Raw genomic sequence first — 20,220 nt, 5'->3', positions numbered from 1 at the left:
CTCCTCCCCCGCTGCAGGTTTCCCCTTCTTAAATCTGTTATCCCAGAGGTGCTACCACCATCGCTGATGGGCTCGGCCTTGGCCAGTGGTGGGTCCAACTTGGAGCCGGGGAAGCTTCTGGCAGCTTCTCACAGGAGCCGGCCCTGCAGGCCCTCCCCCACTACCAAAACCCTACCACACAAACCCAAAACAGTGGTCCACTAAATCCAGCACCACTGCCAGCAGAAGCCTTCTTGCCTAAGCCTACAAAATTATGCCAGGTGAACCCTGCAAGAGGTGTAATGAGTCTCATTCCTACTTAGAGCCGATTAACACAGCCCGGTTCCCTTTAGCAGAAGTAGGTTGCTTAATAGCAGCTGATTGCCATGGACTGGCTTGCTTATTCACGCTTTGCAGGTGGGTGCAGTGGGAGTGTTGAGCTGGCTTACCCAAAGCAGCACTGGAAAGCCATGGTTGCCTGTGGCAGAATGCTGATTTCCTAAGCTGAGCACACTGCCCGAGACGTGGAAAACAATCCTTTGCATTCTACTGCCAATTTCCTAATAACGCATGTTATGAAAAACAACCCCATGAAGTTTCCCACGGTGTAAATGTCTCCCTGAAATACTGACAATGCTTTTGACAGGCTGCTCTTTTCTAGTGTTTGCAGCACATCCCAGGCAGCACGCAGCACGCAGCAGGCAGCTCCCTGCATCACCGCGCTGTACAGGGCACCGCTGCTGCTAGCACCAGGGCACTGGCTCTGCTCTGAGCGTGCAAGGCCTCCCAGCTGGGGCTGCTCAGCCTCGTTCTGCCGGGGAGCAGGGCTTTCGCTGGGACTACCTGCCAAAAGCACTGGCAGCCGCAGCCCTGGCTTTACACGGAGCGGCGCCAAGCCACAGTGCTACGTACCGAGGCCATAGCGAGCAGCGTGGGCTGGACGTGGGGGCAGAGGGCCAGGAGCGGAGGCGGCCAGGCCTGGGGTGATGAGCACCGGGGCGCGGGCTGGCCCTGGAGACCCCCTGCCCGCAAACACCTCCCCGGGACCGGCCCTGGAGCTGAGCAGAGCTCCCCTCGGGGGAGAAACAAAGACATAGCACCTGGGCTACACGGCAGGGGCCGTCAGCTGGAGCATCCCACCCCTCCCCCGGCAAAGAGCTGCGTGGTTGTACCCCAGCCCCCTCCAGGCGCCCCACCGACCCCCGGCTGCAAGGGACACCCGAGGGCGCAGGCGGGCGCAGCACCGAAGGCAGCCCGGCTGGCGACAGCAAGGCCGCCCGCACCCTTAGTGACACCAAGACTCCTCCTGTAGCCTTTGCTCCTTTATTTTCTTTCGCGAGTAAGTAGACTGAGGCGACTAAGGAGAGCCCCCCGGTGCGCTTCGGCCGCTGCTTCGGTAGCCCCGGGGGCGCCCGCCTAATGCGGCTGGTGTGGCGGCGCCCTGCGGGGCCGGGGAGAGTGCTGGGGGCCGGGGGCCCTCCCGTCTGGGGGGCGCCGGCGCCCCCCGGGCGAGCGGTCCCTGCCCCGGCCGGGAGCGGAGGGTCTGCGGCCGCAGCCCTGGGCAGAGGCACCTGCCGCCGCCGCCCGCCCCGGCTCCTCCCGGGGCCGCTCCCCCTCCGCAGGGACCGGCGCAGATGGGGGGCGGCCGGCACCCCGGCGGAGGGCAGCCTCCGACGTGCTGGGTCGGTCCTCCCTGCCGGAGCCTGCCGGGCTGCTGGGGGAGGCGGCGGGGGCGGCGGGAGTCCCCCTCCGGGCGGCGGTGGGGCTGGCTGCGGGCCTGTCGTCCCCCAGCCAGACGGCGCGGGGGCCCTGCTGGGCCAGGCCCCGGCAGACGGCCGCGGCGCACACCCGCACGGTGGTGGCGACCAGCCGGTGGGCGAACGTGGCCACGTCGCCCGGCAGGCAGTTCTGCAGCTGCTGCGCCAGCTCCTCCTCATCCAGCCCGTAGAGGCACAGGTGGGCCACGACGGTGCCCTCGGCCGCAGCCACCTCCCACCAGCGGTGCTGGAAGAGCACCCCGAGCTCCTGTCGCAGCCAGGGCAGCAGGGGCCTGATGTTGTCGGGGTGGCTCTTGAAAAAGTCCGCCCAGGCCGCAGGAGGGAAGCTGCCGGCCTGAGCCAAGGGCGCCGGCCCCGCAGCCCCCTGCTCGTGCTGGCCGACTTGAGCCGGTGGCTCTGCGGGGCTTGGGACGTCGAACACCAGGCAATCGTCATCTGACCGTACCGAGAACAAGACGGCTGTCGTCCCCGACCTGCACAGGGGACAGTTTGGCTTCTGCCACGCCCAGCGCAGCGCGCAGCCTAAGCAAAACTGGTGGAGGCAGGGTGACATGTAGGCCATGTCGTCCTGATCGTCGTGGCAGATGGGGCAGCTCCACTCGCCCTTGGCGGCCATGCTCTCCGCGTGCTGTGGTGAGCTGGGGAGTGAGGACGAGGGGCTGCTCCCTCTCATGGGCGCCGCAGCGGAGGGTGTTATGTGCTGCAAAAGGGAGAGAGGCCACGGTCACTTGCTGTCCTGGGGTGGGGAGGGGAGGGGAGGGAAGAGGAGGAGGAAGGAAAGCCCAGGTCCCTCCTGAGGGACACCTTCCTGGCCCCTGTGGTTTCCCCGCTGCTCTCTGCTGGCCAGGGCCAGGCTTGAGCTGTGGGGCTGGCAGCTTTTCGAGCCCCATCGCCCGCCCCACAGCTGCCCCGGGGGGAGCCTGATGCAATGAGACCTTATGTCTCCCTTGGAGCCTGCAACACAAAGTCCTACAGGCTGTCCCCCCAGTCCAGCACCACCGGCCATCCCACCGGGCTCACCTGATTCCTCCCATGCAAGGTCCACAGCAGCCCTGCAAGGAGGGGTTGACTCACTGAGTCATGGAACTGTGGACCAGCCCAGGACAGAAGGGACCTCCAAAGATCATCTGGTCCAACCTTTGGCGGGAAAGGGAGCCTAGAGGAGGTTATCTAGTGCCCTGTCCAATTGGGTCTTGAAAACCTCCAGTGATGGGGACTCTGCCACATCCTTGGGGAGGTTGTTTCAGTGAATGATTGTTCTCACTGTAAAAAATTTCTTTCTAATGTTGAGATAAATCCTCGCCCAGTGCAATTGGTACCCATTTCCTCTTGTCTTCTGAAAAGAGAAGAAAAAGAAAAGAGAAAAGAAAAAAGGAAAGAAAAGAAGAAAAAGGAAAAAGAAAAGAAGAAAAAGGAAAAAGAAAAGAAGAAAAAGGAAAAAGAAAAGAAGAAAAAGGAAAAAGAAAAGAAGAAAAAGGAAAAAGAAAAGAAGAAAAAGGAAAAAGAAAAGAAGAAAAAGGAAAAAGAAAAGAAGAAAAAGGAAAAAGAAAAGAAGAAAAAGGAAAAAGAAAAGAAGAAAAAGGAAAAAGAAAAGAAGAAAAAGGAAAAAGAAAAGAAGAAAAAGGAAAAGAGAAGAGAAAAGAAAAGAAGAAAAGAAAAAAGAGAGAAAAGGAAAGAAAAAATAGAAAAGAAAAGGAGAAGAAAGAGAAAAGAAAAAAGAAGACAGAAAAAAGAAGAGTAAAAAAGGGGAGGGCAGGGGAGGGGAGAGGAGGAAAGGAAAAAGGAAAGGAAAGAAAAGTTGAAAGGGACCTACAGTGATCATCCAGTCCAACTCTCTGACCACTTCAGGGCTGAGCAAAAGTTAAAGCATGTTATTAAGGGCATTGTCCAGATGCCTCGTAAACACTGACAGGCAGGGGGCATCGACCATCTCTGTATGAAGCCTGCCACAGTGTTTGACCACCCTCTCAGTAAAGAAATGCTTCCCAACATCAAGTCTGAACCTCCCCTGATGCAGCTTTGACCCATTCCCAGGTGTCCTGTCACAGGATCCCAGGGAGAAGAGCTCAGCACCTCCCTCTCCACTTCCCCTCCTCAGTAAGCTGCAAAGAGCAATGAGACCACCCCTCAGCCTCCTTCTCTCCAAACTAAACAAACCCAGAGTTCTCAGCTGCTTTTATTAGGTGAGGCTGCACCAAGCTGAATACAGCAGGATAATCCCCTCTTTTGACCGGCTGGTTGTGCTGTGTTTGATGCGCCCCAGGATGTGGTTTGCCCACTTGGCTGCCAGGGCACACTGCTGACTCATATCAAACCTGCTGTCAGCCAGCACCCCCAGATCCCTTCCTGCAGGGCTGCTCTCCAGCCACTCCTCTCCCAATTTATACTTGTGCTCAGCGTTACTCCATCCCAGGTGCAGAATCTGGCTCTTGGACTTGTTAAATTTCATACGGTTGGTGATTGCCAAGCTGTCTAGTCCATCCAGATCCCTCCGTAAGGCCTCTCTACCCTCAAAGGAGTCCACAGCTCCTCCTAATTTAGTATCATCAGCAAATTCACTTAATGTGTATTTGATTCCTGTATCCAGATTGTTTAGAAGAACACTGAAGAGCACTGGCCCTAAAATTGAGCCCTGGGGAACCCCACTGATAACTGGCCACCAGCCTGATGTAGCCCCATTTACTATAACTCTCCTGAACCGTCAGCCAGTTGCTCACCCAATGTATTATGGACTTGTTCAGCTGTGTGCTGGACATTTTGTCCAGAAGGATAGTGTGAGAGACAGTATCAAAAGCTTTGCTAAAATAAAAAAAACTAGGGAGAATATGTTATCTGTATTGCTGGAGATCTTCGTGAACAGACTACACAGACTCTTTACAGGAAGGTGCTACATAGATGCTTAGATCTAATGAACTATTCAGCCTAATGAACTGTCGTGGTTTAACCCCAGCCAGCAACTAAGCACCACACAGCTGCTCTATCAATCCCCCCCACCCAGTGGGATGGGGGAGGGAATCAGGGGAAAAAAAACCAACAAAACTCCTGGATCGAGGTAAGAACAGTTTAGCAGAACCAAAAGGAAGAAAATAACAGTAAAATGACAACAATAATAATAAAAGGATTGGAATATACGAAACAAGTGATGCACAATGCAATTGCTCACCAATCACCGACTGATGCCCACTCCGTTCCCAAGCAGCAATCTGTCCCCCCAGGGCCTACTCCTCCCCAGTTCATACACCGGGCATGACGACACATAGTATAGAATATCCCGTTGGCCACTTTGGGTCAGCTGTCCTGGCTGTGTCCCCTCCCAACTTCTTGTGCCCTCCAGCCTTCTTCCTGGCTGGGCATGAGAGCTGAAAAATCCTTGGCTTAATCTAAGCACTACTTAGCAACAACTGAAAACATCTGTGTGTTATCTACATTCTTCTCATAGTGAATCCAAAACACAGCACTATACCAGCTACTGGAAAGAAAATTAACTCTATCCCAGCTGAAACCAGGACATGAACTAAAAAAGTTTTCCAGTGGTTCAGTTTTCTGTAGTTCCATACCACTTCAAAATTAAAATTAACTGTGTAAATCTCTGAATCAAACTTCTTTATCATATTAGATTTTCTTTGAAGCTGTTTTTGTCTTGAAAATTGTGGGCTATGTACATAAAAAAAGTGTGTGTGGTGGAAGTTCCCTTCAATAGGTAAACAGCTTGCATACAGACCTAAGTATATCTGTATGTGATAAGTAACATTATATATGGCATGCATTACTGTACTTGCTACTTTAAACAGAGTTTTCTCCTGTACATAAACCTGTTCTAAAGTGTCTTGATTCATTTCAGTTTGGACAGACATACTTTAAATTCAAACCATTTTTGGTATTCTGGCTCTGCTTCTATCAACAACTTCCTTCTCCGAGTATGACAGTGGGAGGTTCATCCCCATGCAAGTAACAATTGCTAGGGCTATGCTGCAGGCACCGCTTAAGACCACAGGGCTTGAGTGATTCACAGGAATGTGCTGACTCTCTGCTGAGTTGTGATTTTCATTCAAGCGAGAAGAACCTTGTCCTTTAGTAGTTGCAGTATAGGATAAGAAATGTCAGAGTGAAGTCAGTCAGTTTCTTGCTGCTTTAAAAGAGATTAACTTCAGAGAATTTTTTTTTCCCTTGAAAAAGAATGGAGAATTCTCCACCCATCTTTCATGGAAGGATGATTTATTTTTCCCAGCTCTGTGTCAGTCACAGAAGCTTTGATACAGGTAGATCATTCAAAGAGATGTTGTCATCAATCACAGTGAAGCAGTGTTATAAGTGCAGATTTCCCCCATGTCCCCAAACAAAACATATTGTGTCATTGTAATACAAAGACAAAACTGCAGCTTCACAAGCAAAACAAAATACAGCTTCAGCTGTGCATGTTTCAGTGAAAAGAGAGAGGAAAAAAATGTTGTTACCAAATTATTGTAGTTGGATTCACCTTGCTTGTTTTGTGCTAGACTGCCTTTAGGTATCAGAGATCACCATGGAGCTTTAATTAAATGTACTTTGAAATCTACAGGATAATTTTATTTTGTTCTGCTGAAGGCCTGATCAGGATGGATAGCCTTTTGGACCGTGGGAGATAACTGGAAACAGACTTGTATTTTGTATGAGCTTCCTCATGAATTTAGGCATTCTGCCAGTGGATAACACATTTGTCTTATCCCCGAAATCCTGACCCCAACAAACATACATGCAAAAATGCTTGAAGTTAAAAATAATAAAAAAAAAGGTTTATTCCTGAAACAATGTTCTAGCCCAGTTCAGTGGCATGCATATTCATATCAATATTTTGATTCTATATCTGCACTTTTACTGTTTCTGTTATTGCTGAATTTGGGTGTTTTGACAGTCAAGATAACAACAAATCTGAGCTGCAAGAGTGATCTGTTCCACAATAATCTAAATGTAGTGACCTTCCAGGCATCCTGCACAAGGTACTAAATCCCTACCTTTTTTTTATAAAGGCAGAAAGATCTGTTCTTAGAATAACAGAATGATAAAGACATATTTATTCTTCTGTTTTTCTAGTTAACAGGCCAACTTTGTGTCTAATGCTGAGGGGCCATCTAAAATATAGTTGGGAATTAATAGGCCAGCATCTGTATTTCCCATTTAACAAAAATAAATGGATAAAGCAAGAAAAATGAGTAACTAAAGTAGTACTGTGTTGGAAAGACTGCAAGTAATCATTTTCTCAACTGGAGCAGATTTTATGATGTAAATTTATATCTTTCTACACTCAACTCTCTGCTTATGGTTGCAGTTTTGTATCATCCTGCTCAGCTGTAGAACAGGGTTTTTCTCGTTATTAAGTTGTAAACTCTTTGAGGCAGATGCTGTCTTTTTTCTTTCTTTTTTTTTTTTTTTTTTAATGTATCCACGTAGCTCTTGGGACAATGGAGTCATGACCAAAACTTGGGGCTGCCAGTGCCACTGCAGCGTGCAACATTGTTTTGGCTCTGTAGGACAGCGCTTTTTCCTGGTTATTGCAGTGTATCACCTCATCAGTCCTCTAGCGCTGTCTGCTTCTTTACACTAGGATTACAAAGGATTTTCACACTGAAGAGCTGGCGTTTCAAATATAGTTCCAGCCTGCAGACTCCTTTGCTGTCCTTTAGAGCTGAAAAGGCCTCTCAATCCTTGGTCACCTTGAGGGCAATTTATTGGCAAATTGAACTGGAAAGAGTCGCCTGTCTAGATGTTGTCTCTTTAAATAGTAAGCTAAGGGATGAATTCTGCTTATAGTGGAGTACCTTTACTCCCATTGCATACCATTAACCACATTTCTACCTATAAGTAAAAGCTGAAGGAGGGGTAGCATGCACCTAACCATAAGTGGTTTTGACACTTCTGGGTTATATAAGTCTGCATTGTTTCAGGCAATTCTGAGACATTTCCAGATAAACCATTGTCTGTACATTGGCCACAAATTGCAGGAAAGCTTTGTGAAGCTTTTTATACTATCTGACCTTCCTGTATTTCTGTTCTAATTACACTATTAAAAGGACAATAGATGAACTTAATCTGGTACTCATACACACTTCCAGGCTCTGTGGAAAGAGTTCCTGCTCCTGAATTTGATGGACTAGACTGACTGCCAGCCCTCGGTAGAGCTTGGAGGTTCCACACAGCAAGTGGTTAAAACGAGCAAAATTTGGTTGTTTATATCTGGTTATATGTCTTTTGTGCATTGTTGCTAAATATTGTGGAAGATCTCTCTGCATCCTCTGTTTTATTTGTGGCCATAGGAGAACAGGGACTGTGTTCATGGCTTGTCAGGTTGCTTTTTCTGCCTTATCATTCCTCACTACAAGATCTTTTTAGAAAGAGTCATGGGCATCCGTCAGGCATATCTGTCTTACTGCCTACCTCTTGGATATGATGCTTTCCAATATGCTTTGCTTAGTACATCCTCACTTGTTCAATACAACCCCAAGGATGAGGAAGGTCATAGCAATGTTTTCAACATCCCTGATTCTCACAGTCTGCTACCTCAAGATTTATGGAGATGCAATTCCCACAAGAAGGGAAGACATCTGCTCGAATGTTTTCCTGTCAGTTTTTGGAAGTCTATCTAAAAAAATGTGGTCTTGTTTTTAACAGTCATACTTGAGGGTGAAGTTTCCAGTAGTTTCCATGGTTTCAGCTTAAAAGGGCTAGTTCACAGAGTATATATTTAGGAATCCTTTCATTTTGGCTTAATTTTGGCTTCAGGTTTTCATGTGATTTGAAGATCGGATAAGCTGGCAGGTGGGAGTTGAGTATTTCCTTGCTGGTCTACATACTGTGCTAGCTGAGACAGTCACAGTTTAGGACAGAAAGGGCTTCTAGAAAAATAATAGAAATAAATTAACATTTCTCAGGGACAAGGTAGCTTCTTTGCTTGTACTGTAAATGGGCATCAGCCACAAAGTTCATTACAAGCCATTGCATACTGACAATCAAAGGAAAAGCATGGAGATTTGACAGTCCCAAGTCGATCCCCAGGATATTGGACAGTGCTGATAAATTTTGCTAATGATCATGTCACACAGAGAATACACTAGGACTGAAATAAAAGGGAGTTTGCTCATCAGAAGTCTCGTTTCCTATTCTAGTCAGGCTATCTGGGTGACAGTGAGTCGCCTAGCATTTAAACAGCTGATGGCAATATATTAGCTAACTGAAAACATAGATTATGGAATAGACATTTATAAACTACATTTTCTACTAATTGCTGAAGATAACTCTTAGAAATCCAATAACTGTTAACATGTAATTACATCTCTAACATTTATGTTTAATAGGATTTACCTCAGAGGAGTATTAAGGGAATTAATTAGTTAATGTTTGTGCATCCCAATGTGAAGTACTATATGAACATAAGCTATTGTTATTAGCTGGTTTATTAAACTCGCTGTTTACACATACCTGGTAGTATGAACTTTTGAAGCTCAGTTTTCAGCATCTTAGGAGTAAAGTGGATAGATTTCAGTTGTGAACTCTGATTCAGAACCCAGTATGGCCACATTTGTTTTCACATAAACACCAAAAAGTTCTTTTTTTGGTTGGTTTGGGGTTTGGGGTTTGTTTGTTTGTTTTTTTGTTTTTTTGGTGTTTTTTGGGTTGTTTTTTTTTGGGGGGGGGGGGGTCCCCCAGCAACAGTTTTGATTTAACTGTGAAACTGGAGGTTTGAGTCTTCAACTCATTACTATTCAGAAATTAGAAAGAAATTTTTAAAAGTGCAAAAAGTTTACAATATAAGGAAGAATAGTTTAATCCTCAGCACAAGCATGAGGAAATAAAAATGTAGGTTGTCTTTCAGTATTTCGGGCAAAGACTTTACATAAACTTCTGGGCATCCATCCAAAATGTGAAATTCAAGTGCTATATTCAATACTGTGAAAGGGTAACAGGAGCCAGAAATATCCAATTACCTTTATGATGAAAGTATTATATTCAGTATTCCCTCAATACCCCCCATCTACGTCTTTGGGAGAAAGCAAGTGGAGGAGGTTATAGATTAAAACCAGAACACTTAATACAAAAGCATTGTTACCTCTTCCCCCCTGCCTACTCAATGTAATACTGCAAATGCTAGATGTTGGTTAAAGGTAACTACATAAAGCTACTACCTTAAGAGAAAGAACTCAGGGAGCACCTGTGTCCTGGTTTCAGCTGGGATAGAGTTAACTGTCTTCCTAGTAGCTGGTACAGTGCTATGTTTTGAGTTCAGTATGAGAAGAATGTTGATGACACTGGTGTTTTCAGTTGTTGCTCAGTAGTGTTTAGCCTAAAGTCAAGGATTTTTCAGCTTCTCATGCCCAGCCAGCGAGAAAGCTGGAGGGGCACAAGAAGTTGGCACAGGACACAGCCAGGGCACCTGACCCAAACTGGCCAAAGGGGTATTCCATACCATGGGATGCCACACCTAGTGTATAAACTGGGGGAGTGGGGGTGGGGGGAATCGCCACTCGGGGACTAACTGGGTGTCGATCAGCAGGTGGTGAGCAATTGTACTGCTCATCATTTGTACATTCCAATCCTTTCATTATTGCTGTTGTCATTTTATTAGTGTTATCATTATCATTATTAGTTTCTTCTTTTCTGTTCTATTAAACTGTTCTTATCTCAAACCACGAGTTTTACTTCTTTTCCCGATTTTCTCCCCCATCCCACTGGGTGTGGGGGGAGTGAGTGAGCGGCTGCGTGGTGCTTAGTTGCTGGCTGGGGTTAAACCACGACAACCTGTTCTTACAATTTGTACTATCATGTTTCTTGAGACTGCAGGTCCCACAGCTAAACTCTGTAGAACATATTTTCTTTCCTCTGTAAAAAATCAGAAACCAGTAAACATGAGAGGTGGGAGCATTTTTTCCTCCATTTTGGGCATTTAAACCATCTCTGTGGCTTGGCTTGCTCTAGTTTTCTGCTTCCTGATAAGAGGCAGTCATTGTGAAGTTCTAATGCACTTGGCAATCGAATACCATCTTTCATCCAAATATCTCAAAGAGATTAACCAGTTAGTGAGACTCCACAATTCTTTGTGAAGTTCTCTGTTAATAGCCATTTTTCAGAGGGTATACCTGATATGTATAGAAGTTACATGACTTGTTCAGCAACTTAAATATTCTCCCTGAGGAAGCTGGAGTAGATTTTTAAACTTCCTTTTTTTTTTTTTTTTGTCCCCTCTTTTTCATGCTAACTACTTCCTTGCCCACATATAAGCAGAAATTAAAAAAAACTCAACCCAACCCCCAAAACCCAACCCCAACCAAAAAAACACCTCTAAACCAAAAAACAACGTTGGTGCCATCTGAAAAGACACAGGCTGCAGCTTATTTAGTATTTTTTATCAGTTAGACCATGCTTTTTTAGCAAAACTGGTTTTTTTAAGAGCTAGACCTTTCCCCTGTTTTCTATTTTTCTTACTAACTCTCCTTGCTCCGAGCTAGTAATCCTAATATTTTATGCTAAATGATGAAAAGTAGTTGTCCTGCTATTGCGGGCTTTGCTTCTAACTTTGCAGGGTCATTATATCTCAGTAAGTCAATATGGAACATCAGCTTGAAGTCACTGTGTCTACTGTGCTTAGTGTTTAGTCATTGCTGAAGAAAGTAACAATTTAGGTTATTTGCTTCATCTGTAAAATGTATTTGCATTTATACATTCTGTATCAATTTGTTTCCCTCTTCAGCTGAAGTGATTTGTACAGGTGTTTGCAGAAATTACATCTTCATCTCAACATGTGTAAGCAAAGTTGTCTCATTACTAAACTTTATACAGCTGATAAAAATAAACTGGATTCATACTCAACACAAATTTAATGAAGATGATAAAGATAAATTTGACCAGTAAAATCTTGAAAAAGTCTTGCCTTCTCCTGACTGATTAGACTAGCCACTCTGGAAACTTTTCTTTGGGCTTTCAGTCTGACTTACTAGATTTGAGCAGGATCATTAGTTCCCTGTTTGGGGTTTTTTGTAAATTTTTTGGGGGGGAGGTGACCTATATTATATTTGGTTAGTCAAACTTTCTGTTGTTGTTTCCACTTTAGATACTGACTGCTTGTAATGATAGTGCTGGGCAGAGGATACTAAACTTTAAACTCTTTGTTGGTCAACCTTGTTCAGTTAACTTACATGGTATCAGTAATTTTTTAGATACTTAATTGCTTTGTCTTTGTTAACTTTTATCAATATAACTTGTCAGTGGTAAGATTAAGAGGCAAAATTGGACAGAAGACTAAACAAAGTTATTCTGAGTCTTTTATTAAACATAAGAAAGATGCAGTATGAGTCAAGTTCATTGAAAAGTTCATGTTTGGGAATGTCAGGGTGGAATTATCTTTTCCTGAAATTTCCAGGTTTTGTTTTCTGGGAAAGCTGATGTGTGTCAAATATTCAGGAAGATAAAAGTTTCTTACTTAACATGTCAGCAATGGAAGAGTGAATTCATTCCTGGAAAAGGGAAAACATAACACCCATTTTTAAAAAGGGAAAAAAGGAAGACCTGGAGAACTATAGGCCAGTCAGTCTCAACTCTGTGCCCAGCAAGATCATGGAGCAGATCATCCTGGAAATGATGCCAGGGAACACCAAAAATAAGGAGGTGATTGGTGACAGCCAACATGACTTCACTCAGGTCAAATTGTGCCTGACAAATTTGGTGACTTTCTACGATGGGGTTACAGCATTGGTGGATAAGGGAAGAGCAGCTAACGTCATCTACCTGGACTTGTGCAAAGCATTTGATACTGTCCTGTATGACATCCCTGACTCTAGATTGGACAGACAGGGATTTGATGAATGGACCACTCTGTGGATAAGCAATTGGCTGGATGGTCATACTCAAAGCGTTGTGGTCAACATCTTGATGTCTGAGCGGAGAGCAGTGATGAGTGGCGCTCCTCAGGGAATGGTATTGGGACTGGCACTGTTTAACATCTTTGTCAGCAACTTAAGTGCACCCTCAGCCAGTCTGCCGATGACACCAAGCTGTATGGTGCGGCCAACATGCTGGAGGGAAGGGATGCCATCCAGAGCAACCTTGACAGGCTTGGGAGGCGGGCCTGTGTGAACCTCATGAAGTTCAACAAGGCCAAGTGCAAGGTCCTGCACCTGGGTTGGGGCAATCCCAAGCATAACAAACACAGGCTGGGCAATAAGTGGATTGAGAGCAGCTGTGTGGAGAAGGACTTGGGGGTACTGGTGTATGAAAAACTGAACACAAGCCAGCAATGTGCACTCACAGCCCAGAAAGCCAATTGCATCTGGGCTGCATCGAAAGAAGCGTAACCAGCAGATCAAGGGAGGTGATTCTGCCTCTATAGTCAGCTCTCATGAGGCCCCACCTGGAGTACTGTGTTCAGCTCTGGGGCCTGCAATGTAAGACATGAACCTGCTCAAATGGGTCCAGAGGAGGGCCACAAATATGATTGGGGGGCTGGAGCACCTCCCCTATGAGGACAGACTGAGAGAGTTGGGGTTGTTCAGCCTGCAGAAGAGAAGGCTCCCCGGAGACCATATTGTAGCTGTCCAGTACTTAAAGGGGGCCTACAGGAAAGCTGGAGCAGGACTTTTTACAAGGGCATGTAGTGACAGGACAAGGGGTAATGGCTTTAAACTGACAGAGGGTAGATTTAGATTAGATGTAAGGAAGAAGTTCTTTACTGTGAGGGTGGTGAGGCACTGGAACAGGTTGCCCAGAGAAGTTGTGGATGCCCCATTCCTGGAAGTGTTCCAAGCCAGGCTGGGGCTTTGAGCCACCTGATCTAGGGGAAGGTGTCCCTGTCCATGGCAGGGGGTTTGGAACTAGATGATCTTTAAAGTCCCTTCGCACCAAAACCATTCTATGATGATTCTGTGAAATGGTTCTGGCCAGATTAAATCACTGATTCATAGTGTTCAAACCATCCACTGTTTAGTTGTTGTCTTTAAAAATTTTTGAATCATAAAAATGATGTGCTGATTATAAGCATAAAGTTCAGTGGATTCCAGGGAAAGAACTGCAAGAAAGAAGAGAGAAAAAAGATATCTTAGGCATGAACAATTTTTTGCAGAACCTAGGGAGCACTATGAAGACAATATAACTTGCATTTCCACTTTTCTTACACTGGTTTGATGCCAGTTTACTTTAATGCAGTTACTACCTTGTCATAAAACAGTGATTCAGTGCTTCCTCGCCTTTACTGCCTTTCCCTCAAACTGTATTCTAAATATGAAAGCTAATGTAAAGACATACATATGTTTTTGTAATCTTTCATAGGTCTGAGGAGGCTTGTTTCTAATGAGGCTCAGTTCTCGCCCCTGAGGCTAACTTGTGCTTTGATGATAAGGTTCTGAGCTGTGAGGACATGCAGGGTTATGTCAAGCAGCCTAGCTACAGTGGGATATTTTTTTCACAGCACACAGCCTAGTCTATTTTTAAATGGTCTTAACTAGCCTTATTCTTTGAACTTTCTGATAATCAGTGAAGTAATTCTCTACAAAATGAAGAAAAAAATTTCTAGGCCATAGCTTCATCTACATACTTTGAATTGGGCTGAATTGTCTTCTTCCTTTGCTTTTTCAATACTTCTGGTCTCTTACCATGTCCAGGTTCATAGTTTTCATTCCTTTGTTAATTTGTGTGTGGGCGTGTGTGTATATTTCAGGTAATGCCTTTCTGCTTTAACTAGTTATTTGTTGCATTGCTTTCCTTTTGGTTTGCTTTGTATTTATTTCTTTAACCTTTCCCATCCACATCTGTTAGCTTGCAGTAGAAAGCTGTATCAACTTCTTAGTCTACAGGCATGGGAACACGTAGAACACAGACAACGGAGAATAAGAAAAGCAGCAAAAAGTATCCTGTTCTGGTTTACAAGCTCTAGAGTTATTGCTGTGACATTAGGATGCAATGGGATCATAGGTGGTGTTTAAAAGGTGTCATTGTACAAGCTTTAATGAATGTCCTTGCCCTGTGCAGGGCACTGCAGGATTGCACTAGACTAATTGCAATAGGCTAATGGCACTAGTATTGGATATCATTTACAACAGCCTCCAAGATGCTGGATAGTCATTGCATGTCTGCATCTTCTTCCACGGCTGTATTTTCCCCAGCAGTGTTGGTGGAGGTGGCCAGAGGAGTTTGCAGAGTCCCTCAGGAGTCAAGCCTCCTGTTTTATCATTGTGTGTCTGATGCAAGCTGCATGGCCTCCTCAAAGACTGTAGACATTGGTGGTCTATATGCATGTGTCTGATGCCTATAATCCCATCCAGTTTGCAGCATCATTTGTGTGTGCTTAGCTTTACAGAGAGAGTGTGCCTTGATATGAGCTAAGGGTAAGCTTAGCCCTCTTCAGAAATTTCCGTAGGGCAATGAATGTGTGTAATATGGAATTCATATGTAAAAAGATGGGTACTGAGCTCTTAAAATCAATTTTACATGTTTGGATTGGTATAGGTTAGAAAGGGTGGAAGACTTAGCACTGTGGGTAACTATATCATATGACTAAGCGAATCCACTAATTTCTCTTTCATTAAACACCCATGCATTGCCATTTTCACAGAGGTTATTTACAAACTTGTAAGTTCATCTCCATCTCCCCAGGTATCAGGCTGCAGGGTATACCCTACTCTTATGCCAGTACTGGACAACAGCAGTGAGTATACCTGTGGGAGGTGCGCCCAGGTAGAGGAACTCCTCAGCTTAGTGGCAGAGCTGCAGGAGGACGTGAGTAAGTTGAGGAGCATCAGAGTCTGAGAGAGAGACAGACTACTGGAAGCACACCCTACCTTCCCTGGGGCTAGACCTGTCAGGTAGACAGGAAATATGATATGGAAGATTCCCTATCCTCTCTCCACCCGGCAGAATGTGGTGACTTAAGGGGTAGGGGGCAAGGGCAACAAGTTCCTATCCAGCACAGCAGGTGCCTCTCATCTGTGACCACCCCACCTTCCCAGGTGCCCTTGCATAATAGGTATGAGGCTCTGCACATGGAACCGAACAATCACGAGGATGATGGTTCATCTCGGTTGGAGGTGTCACCAAGGTTAAGTTGGCCTACATCCTGCCTTAAAAAAACTTCCATAAAGAAAAAAAGATGGGTCATTGTCATATGAGACTCTCTTCTGCAGGGAACAGAAGACCCAGTATGCTGACCAGACCCACTTCTTAGGGAAGTCTGCTGCCTCTCTGGGGCCCATGTTAAAGATGTGACGAGAAGACTTCCTACCCTGGTATGGCCTTTGGATTATTATCCAGTATTGATTTTTCAGATAGGCAGCAACGAAGTTGCAATATGAAGTCCCAGAGCGATCAAGAGAGACTTCAGGGCCTTGGGATGACTGGTTAAGGGATCAGGAGCACAATGGTTTTTTTGGTGATGTGTTGGTCTACGTGACACCAGGCCTGATGGTGACAGATGGGGTACACCTTTCTCAGAGGGAGTAAAGGATCTTTGAGCAAAAGTTAGCAGGGCTCATTGAAAGAGCTTTAAACTAGATTTGAAGGGGGAAAGGGATAAAACCAGGCTCACTAGAGATAAGCCATGACATGGCACACCAATGTTTAAGGGACCGTGTGCCACTGCAGTCCTTCAGTCTGCTCCATGATGCTCTGAGTACACTGGAGCACTTTTGAAATGTGCCTGTACTAATGTGTGCAGCACCGTAGGTGTCTCAGTGGGGGTAGGGGATGGAGATCCACATGGCAGCAAAGACACAAAGGTTGTTGATGTGTTAGAAACCACGGAAGCACCTGAGAACAGTCATATAGGAGTTAGGGCTTCTCCCCCCAGAAAGGTGGCAGGACCAATCACCCAACTGAAGTGCATCTACACCAACGTACACAGCATGGGCAACAAACAGAAGGAGATACAAGCCATTGCGCAGCTGGAAAACTATGGTATGGTTGCAATCGCGGAAACATGGTGGGATGACTCACATAACTGGCGTGGTGCAATGGATGGCTATAAGCTCTTCAGAAGGGATAGGCAAGGAAGGAGAGGCAGTGGAGTAGCCCTGTATGTTAAGGAGTGTTTTGACTGTCTAGAGCTTGATGATGGTGACAAAAAGATCTAGTATTTATGGACAAGAATCAGGGAAAAGGCCAACAAGGCAGATATCACGGTGGGAGTCTGTTACAGACCACCCAACCAGGATGAAAAGGCAGATGAAATATTCTATAAGCAGCTGGGAGAAGTCTCACGATCCTAGTCCTTGTTCTCATGGGGGACTTCAGCTTAACAGATGCCTACTGGAAATACAATACAGTGGAGAGGAAACAGTTCGGGAGGTTCCTGGAGTGTGCGGAAAACAGCTTCCTGACACAGTTGGTGAGTGAGCCAACCGGGGAAGGCGTCCTGCTGGACCTGTTGTTTATGATCAGAGGAGGACTTGTGGGTGTTGTGATGGTTGGAGGCCACCTTCGGCACAGCGATAATGAAGTGATGGAGTTTTCAATTCTCATGAAAGTAAGGAGGGAGGTCAACAGAACTGCTGCCTTGGACTTCTGGAGGGTCAGAATTTGACCTGTTTAGGAGCCTGGTTGAGAGAGTCCCTTGGGGGGCAGTCCTGAAGGTCAGAGGAGTCCAGGAAGGCTGGACATTCTTCAAGAAGGAAATCCTAAAGGTGCAGGAGCAGGCCATCCCTATGTGCCAAAAGATGAGCCGGCAGGGAAGAAGAATGGCTTGGCTAAACAGAGAGCTTTGGCTGGAACTCTGGAAGAAAAAGAGAGTTTATGACCTTTGGAAGAAGGGGTGGACAGCTCAGGATGACTACAAAGATGTTGTGAGGTTAAGCAGGGAGAAAATTAGAAGGGCCAAAGCCCAACTAGAACTTGATCTGGCTACTGCCATAAAAAAACAATACCAAATGTTTCTATAAATACATGAACAGCAAAAGGAGGGCTAAGGAGACTCTCCATCCTTTATTGGATAGAGGGAAACACAGTGACAAAGGATGAGGAAAAGACTGAGTTACTTAATGCCTTCTTTGCCTCAGTATTTAATAGTAAGACCAGTTGTTTCCAGGTACCCAGTCTCCTGAGCTGGAAGACAGAGATGGGGAATGGAGTGAAGCCCCCATAATCCATGGGAGATAGTTAGCAACCTGCTACACCACTTAAACACAGATCTACGGGGCTGGATGGGATCCACCCAAGGGTACTGAGGGAGCAGGCAGAGGTGCTCACCAAGCCGCTTTCCATCATATATCAGCAGTCCTGGCTAACTGTGGAGGTCCCAGTTGACTGGAGGTTAGCAAATGTGATGCTCATCTACAAGAAGGGCCAGAAGAAGGATCTGGGGAACCACAGGCCTGTCAGCCTGACCTTGGTGCTGAAGAAGGTTACGGAGCAGATCATCTTGAGTGCCATCACAGGGCATGTACAGGACAACCAGATGATCAGGCCCAGTCAGCATGGGTTGATGAAAGGCATGTCCTGCTCGACTAACCTGATCTCCTTCTATGACAAGGTGGCCCACTTAGTAGATGAGGGAAAGGCTGTTGATGTTGTTTACCTGGACTTTAGTAAAGGCTTTGACACTGTTCCCCACAGCGTTTTCCTGGAGAAACTGGCTGTTCAAGGTCTGGATGGGCATACTCTTCTCTGGGTGAAAAACTGGCTGGATGGCTGGGCCCAAAAAGTTGTGGTGAATGGAGTTAAATCCAGTTGGCAACTGGTCACAAGTGGTGTTCCCCAGGGGTTATTATTGGGGCCAGTTCCATTTAGTATCTTTATCAATGATCTGGATGAAGGGATTGAGTACACCCTCAGTAAGTTTGCAGATGGCGCCAAACTGGGCAGGAGGGTTAATCTGCTTGAAGGTAGGAAGGCTCTATAGAGGGATCTGGACAGGCTGGATTGATGGGCTGAAGCCAATTGTATGAGGTTCAACAGGGCCAAGTGCCAGGTCCTGCACTTCGGTCACAACCACCCAATGCAGCGCTACAGCCTTGGGGAAGTGTGCCTGGAAAGCTGCCTGGCAGAAAAGGACCTGGGAGTGTTGGTTGACAACCAGCTGCATATGAGCCAACAGTGTGCCCAGGTGGCCAAGAAGGCTGATAGCATCCTGGCTTGTATCAGAAATAGTGTGGCCAGCAGGACTGTGGAAGCGATCGTCCCCCTGTATTCGGCACTGGTGAGGCTGCACCTTGAGTACCGTGTTCAGTTTTAGGCCCCTCACTACGGGAAAGACATTGAGAGGCTGGAGCATGTCCAGAGAGCAATGAAGCTGGTGAAGGGTCTAGAGAAAAGATCTTATGAGGTGCAGCTGAGGGAACTGGGCTTGTTTAGTCTGGAGAAAAGGAGGCTGAGGGGAGACTTCATCGCTCTCTACAACTACCTGAAAGGAAACTACCTGTAGTGAGGTGGCGGTCAGTCTCTTTTCCCAAGTAACAAGCTATAGGACAAGACGAAATGGTCTCTGGTTGTGCCGGGGGGCTTGGATTGGATATTAGGAAAAATTTCTTCACCAAAAGGGTTATCAAGCATTGGAACAGGCTGCCCAGGGAAGTGGTTGATTCATCATCCCTGGAGGTATTTAAAAGACATGTAGATGTGCCAGTCAGGGACATAGTTTAGTGGTGGACTTGGCAGTGTTAGGTTTATGGTGTGACTCAATGACCTTAAGGGTCTTTTTCAACATAAAGTATTCTACAATTTAGTGATTTTTGTTAACTAGTGTTAAGTACTGTCAGTAGTGAATAGATTTTTTGTCAGCATCAGATATGAAAATAAACATTTAGTTTGATACCTTCAGTATTTCTGGATTTTAAAGTAGATGTCCCAAAATGCGCCAAACCTTAGACTCTTGGAACTGAGTCTTGTGAAGGCACCTCCGGCTTCTGTCTGTCTCTGTATTTTTTTTTATGTTCTTGCCTTTGTAGAAATGGATATACAGTCCTCCTTGGTGTATTAGAGTTGGTTTGGTTGAGTGGGTGTTTTAGGAAGAATTATGATTAAAGAGTGTCTAGGGAAAGAACGTGCATTAGCTAGAGCTCTGGTTGAAACCAACAAAAACATTAATAATTAATCAGTTACTGAATTCCATCTGGTTTGTTGGTCCTTACTGAAGGAAAACTGAAATGGGTTACGTCTAATTGTGATGGCCCTTTGTAATGACAGAGTAATGTCATTTGTTGCTCAAATGGCCTACTTTTTGCCATGACTAATTAGCAAGGTAATCAATGTTAATGCTGACTTTATAATTTACAGTAACTCAGTCCTGATTTTAGGGCTAATTAGCATTAACCTTATTAGAGAAAATGCTAATAATTGGCAGTTAATAAATTTCAGACTTCAGTAGATCTAACACCACAGTAACCTAGCGGAAGTTGATCATGTAAGGGCAATAAGGTCAAAAAAAATTAAAGAGAAACTGTAACTGCTTGATAAGCTCGGAGGGGTGCAAAATGATAGGTCCATTACAATGCGTTGGTAAAGTACAGAAAGAAATTAA

At 45.6% G+C, this 20,220-nt stretch overlaps 1 protein-coding gene across 1 annotated transcript; it reads right to left on the bottom strand.

The window, feature by feature from the left end:
* Positions 1–1,355: 1,355 nt before the first annotated feature.
* LOC138683814 (uncharacterized) lies at positions 1,356–4,985 on the bottom strand. Its single transcript, XM_069776318.1, has 2 exons — positions 4,921–4,985; positions 1,356–2,457 (listed from the first exon to the last, which is right to left on the bottom strand). Exon 2 carries the CDS (start codon positions 2,428–2,430, stop codon positions 1,396–1,398), a length of 1,035 nt encoding a protein of 344 aa, XP_069632419.1. The 5' UTR covers positions 2,431–2,457; positions 4,921–4,985; the 3' UTR covers positions 1,356–1,395.
* Between the last annotated feature and the right edge of the window lie 15,235 nt (positions 4,986–20,220).

Source organism: Haliaeetus albicilla, chromosome Z (genome assembly GCF_947461875.1).
Source record: "Haliaeetus albicilla chromosome Z, bHalAlb1.1, whole genome shotgun sequence".
NCBI classification, from domain to species: domain Eukaryota; kingdom Metazoa; phylum Chordata; class Aves; order Accipitriformes; family Accipitridae; genus Haliaeetus; species Haliaeetus albicilla.
Note: the sequence above shows the minus strand (reverse complement) of the source record. Positions and strands in the feature narration are given on the sequence as shown.

What these genes read in the sequence shown, in the direction of transcription:
- LOC138683814 (XM_069776318.1), bottom strand. Translation starts at nt 2,430, where the DNA reads ATGAGAGGGAGCAGCCCCTCGTCCTCACTCCCCAGCTCACCACAGCAC.